We start from the raw sequence: 4,886 nt of genomic DNA, 5'->3' as shown, positions 1-4,886 counted from the left end.
CAAATTCCAAGAAAATATGCGTAGTTAGTTTCTATAATGTTTGTGTATCCTTTATTTCCGACAGGCAACAGCAAGGTAAAAAGTGGGAAAACAAAACAGTCCCTTTTATCTCTCCGATCCCTTCTCTCTAGTACTAGTAAACTTGATAACTCCAAATAATAATGAAAAATAAACTATAAGAGAGAAGTATATTCAGATAATATGATTCATTGAAATCCAAGATAATATATAGAGTAAGTCATTATAAAATACAACAAACCCTAATCTTTTCTTCTTCTTCTTCTTCTTTAAATCCTCCAATAAAGAAAAAGTGATACTAGACACTTTTTTGTGGATCTCCCTTTACTAATAGTATATATGAAAGTTTAGAGCCAGAGGGCTCCGGCTTGTTTGAGTAGAGGAACAAGTGTACCATTTATATGACAAGCCATAACTGTTTCAATCCCTCCCAAGAATTTGCCACCAACGAAGACGGCGGGCACAGGTTGCTGCTGGCCATCCCCAGCTAGTTGAAAGAGCAAAGCATGAATTTCCTTGCCAGCAACATCCCTATCTAGCTCAACAATAGTAGGTCCCACACCGAGCCCAAAGAGTAGCTGTTTCACAACGTGACACATGCAACAACCACTTATTGTGAAAACCACCACCGCATTACCCGACACCAACAACCGTACCCTCTCGTATACCGACTCCATTCTTGATTCTCCAACCATCCTCATAGACGATGACGATGACGACTCCTTCACTACCTGCATTTTCTATTCGGGTTTTTATTAATAAATAAAATAAAAATTTGTTTGTTAGTATCATGAATAAAGATTGGGTTTTATAGGAGTAGTGCGGGGTACTCACATTATAGTGGGTTAGGGCGGTAGGGGTGTATCTGAACCCGGCAAATTCTGACGAGTTTGATATTTCCTCATTTTTACAACAGCAAACAAGGCGCAGTCGTACGATTGATCTTTTCCCAATCATCTACTTTATTTGCATGCCTTTCGTCTACCTTTTGCCTTTTTTTTACAATATGTGTGTAATTAAAGAGCAATGAATTAAAGATAAAGAAGATGACTAAAGTGGATATGATCATAAACTTTTGTCTATTACTTCTTTCGGTTTTGAATTGACACACCTATTAAAAAAATAATTATTGATATAACGAATTTAATATTTTACCCTTATTTAATTATGAAGTGAATGAATTAAAAATTTAAAATTTTCAAAAAGTTCTATCGATTTCAAAATTAATTAATTGAATATATAATAAATAAATAAAAATTATTCTTTTTTGATTTGTCAAAATGAACGAGTAAAAAACCAAGTAAAAAAGAAAAATAGGACAAAGTAATTAAGGACGAGGGAGTATGAGTTTAGAGAGTATGTAATTAACTAAGATGATGTTATTAGGACTACTTGATGAAAGAATAATTACTACTATTAATTTAATTTGTTTTTCTTACTTTTTATTTTAGTTCATTTAATAAAAAAATTTATTTCCCATTTTTATTGTGTTTTAATTCTAACTTTTTAAATAAATTAATCAAATACAATTATTATTTTTTCAAAACCATTTATCTTAAAAAATTATTTTAAAAATAATAATAAGCAATTTTTAGCAGTAAAGCCAAACATACCCTACAAATCTTATGAGTTCTAAATGAAAAGTGTGTATAATGTATTTAAATGGTATTAAATGTTTCGACATTTTAGAAGTATATTGCATTTTCTGTTGGGGTTTATTAATAAAAATAATTGGGGAGAAAAAAATTGTTTGTTAGGATCATATAGGAGTAGTGGGGGGGGGGGGGTCCCATCTTGTAGTGGGGGGGGGGGGTACTCATATTATAGTGGGTTAGGGGGTAGGGTGTATTATAGTTGGGGACATAGTAGCTGAACCGGCCGGCAAATTCTGACGAGTTTGATATTTCCTCATTTCTACAACAGCAAACAAGGCGCAGTATTGATCGTTTCCCAATCATCTACTTTATTGGCATGCCTTTCTTCTACCTTTTGCCTTTTTTACAATATGTGTGTAATTAAAGAGAAAGGGGATGACTAAAGTGGATAAGGTCATCAACTTTTGTTTATAACTTTCACTATTTCTAATTAGTTGTCCACTTTTGATTTGACATACCAATTAAGAAAATTATTATTAATATAGTGATTTTAGTATTTTATCCATATTAATTATGAAGTGTAAAATCTCACTCTGGTGTGTAAAGTGTATCCACACATGATATTTACATCAAAATGTATTATGTATCGGAAATACGTTTCTATTATTAAATTATAATTAATTAGTATATATTTTTATACTCCATTCGTTTAAAAAAGAATGACCTGATTTCCTTTTTAGTCTGTTTCAAAAAGAATGACTTCTTTCCTTTTTTGGCACTATTTTAATTCAATTTTTCACGTGACATGTTTAAGGCCACAAGATTGAAGGAAATTTTGGTACATTTGACATAACTGTAATTTAGAACCACTAGATTAAAAAGTCTTTTTTTATTTTTTTAACTCCGTTTTAAGTCAAACTATGTCATTTTTTTTAAACGGAGGAAGTATTAATTAATAAATTCAACCATGATAATAAATTACTCTAGCCCTAAGTAAATTGAATTGTGTGAGGCCCACATAGTGAAAGGAGGCAAGTCATATTCCCAACAGGAAAATATGGTGCAGAAATTCACCAAAATTAGATGTGAGAGAAATGAGAATGGCATGGGAATGGGACAAGTGTTACCTCATACATACTGCAACCTGAAACTCACACTTCAAAAATGCTTTTCTGTCATCAAAATTTTATTATTATTATTATTATTATTATTATTATTATTATTGTTATTATTGTTATTATCTTTATCTTTTATCTGATAAGGTTCAAAGGATGAGAAAAATGTTTAATTTTCTTGTGAGTGTGAACTCAAATTTATTTTAAATTTTGTATATGAATATGTTTGGAATCATATAAAAGTATGATAAATCATTCTAATAATTAATATGAATAATTTTGAAGATATTTCTTTAAATTTGGCTTCATAACAGAATTACATATATATATATACTAATAATAATTAAAAGTACATAACATCCACATTATTATATGAAATATTTTTAAGAGGCATAAAAAAACCACAAGAACACTATAAAGAATCAGTACAAATATGGCATCAAGAAACCCCAAGGGGATTGATCCCAAGTTCTACGAAAGAGTAAAACATTAATGAAGTCTAAAGGTGTTTGGTACGAAAAAAGCCTTTTTATTTTATGGAAAATGCTTCCTGGGTTCATCTTTAATTTATTTTCTTATTTTTGATATATAAACAAAATATATTTTTCTAAAATTATCTATATATAATCTACACAAATATTATGAGAGATATGAGTGGAGGTGTGGGGATGAGGGTGAGGAATATGTAATCGATGGTGGGGATAGGAGCTACACGGTTAAGGTCAAGGTGACGATGACATATTTTGGAGCTGGGTGGAAGGTTAGGGTAGAAGGAATCGTGGAATATCACTTGCGGAACTTGTTTCACTACTAAAAGTTACTTTTTCTCATTTTAAGGATCTTACTTTTTCAGAAAAATACTTTCTAAAATTTTGTTCAACCAAATCAAAGACAAAAGAAACATGTTTACTAGGGGTGTCAATGGGCGGGTTGGGTTAAAATTTGAGATATTAAAAGTATAAATTATAGGAACCACATATTATAAGTATTAAAGAACATCATATCCCTTCTAGTTTTCTATTTACCAAAAATCCCTTAAAAATGATGTTTGCGGGATACAGAGCGTTGTGCACGGGATACATTAGGTTTGATACATTCCACATAGCAGGCTACCTAGCGTTGTGCACAGATACATGCGGGATACATAGCGTTGTGCACGGGATACATAGCGTTTGATACATTCCACATAGCGGGGATACATAGCGTTGTGCACGGGATACATGCGGGATACATAGGTAAATAAGGGATTTTTGAAAATTTTGAAATAAGTAGGGATAAATGGATATTAAGGTAAGTAAAGGAGTGTAGTTAAGTAATTTGTCCATATTAAAATGGGTTGAAATAAAAATTGGGTTGGGTCTTGACCCGCCCAAATTTACTTTGGGCTCAAATGGATTAGGTTCAAATGGGCTAAAAATGGGTTGGGTCTTGACCCGCCCAATTTGACCCGATTAATCTCAATAATTTTAACATAGTGATATTTAACTTTTATAATCACAATTCGAATATCAGCTCAAGATTATTTTTTTAAAAAGTAACAAATGGATAGATAAATCCTAAAAGATGTTAAATAGATAATAATTCATACCTTTAATATAAGAACATATCTCAGTAAAGAGTTTTAAAACGGGTTGAAATTGGAGATTGAATTGGGCTCAATTGAGGATTCTCCTAAAATGGGTTCGGCTTGAATGAGTTGAGATTGAACCCAATTCAAATTATCTTGAGCCCAACCCTTAAAATTCTGAGCGGGTTGGGCGGGTTACCTATGTTTGGGTTCATTTTTGACACCCCTAATGTTTACCATCGTACCAAACACACCCTAATAGTTCAAATTATTGTTGGCATTATAATTTGGTTTTGGATTTGTTTTGGTTGTTCTGGAATTTTAGTACAACAACTCGATAACATACTCAGTGAAACGTCACAAGTAGAGTGGGGGAAGATATAATATACGCAGATCTTACTACTACCTCGTGGAGGTAGAGACACTATTTTCGAAAGAACCACGACTCAAGTGTAGCAAATTCAGGTACAAACAAGACAGAGACAATGAAAAATCTATAGCAAGTAACAAGAAAATAGTGCAATAATCGAAACATCAAAACAAGAACTACAATAATACTACTACAATGACAATGACAAACACCCACCATCC

The 4,886-nt window shown here is 31.9% G+C and overlaps 1 protein-coding gene across 1 annotated transcript; it reads right to left on the bottom strand.

Annotated features, from left to right (window-relative positions):
- Nucleotides 1-275: 275 nt before the first annotated feature.
- Nucleotides 276-767, bottom strand: LOC102600794 (glutaredoxin-C9-like). Its single transcript, XM_006346772.2, has one exon. The coding sequence runs from the start codon at nucleotides 753-755 to the stop codon at nucleotides 366-368; it is 390 nt and encodes a 129-aa protein (XP_006346834.2). The 5' UTR covers nucleotides 756-767; the 3' UTR covers nucleotides 276-365.
- Between the last annotated feature and the right edge of the window lie 4,119 nt (nucleotides 768-4,886).

This window comes from Solanum tuberosum, unplaced genomic scaffold (genome assembly GCF_000226075.1).
Source record: "Solanum tuberosum cultivar DM 1-3 516 R44 unplaced genomic scaffold, SolTub_3.0 scf00089, whole genome shotgun sequence".
NCBI lineage: Eukaryota > Viridiplantae > Streptophyta > Magnoliopsida > Solanales > Solanaceae > Solanum > Solanum tuberosum.
This window is presented reverse-complemented; position numbering and strand designations above follow the sequence as displayed.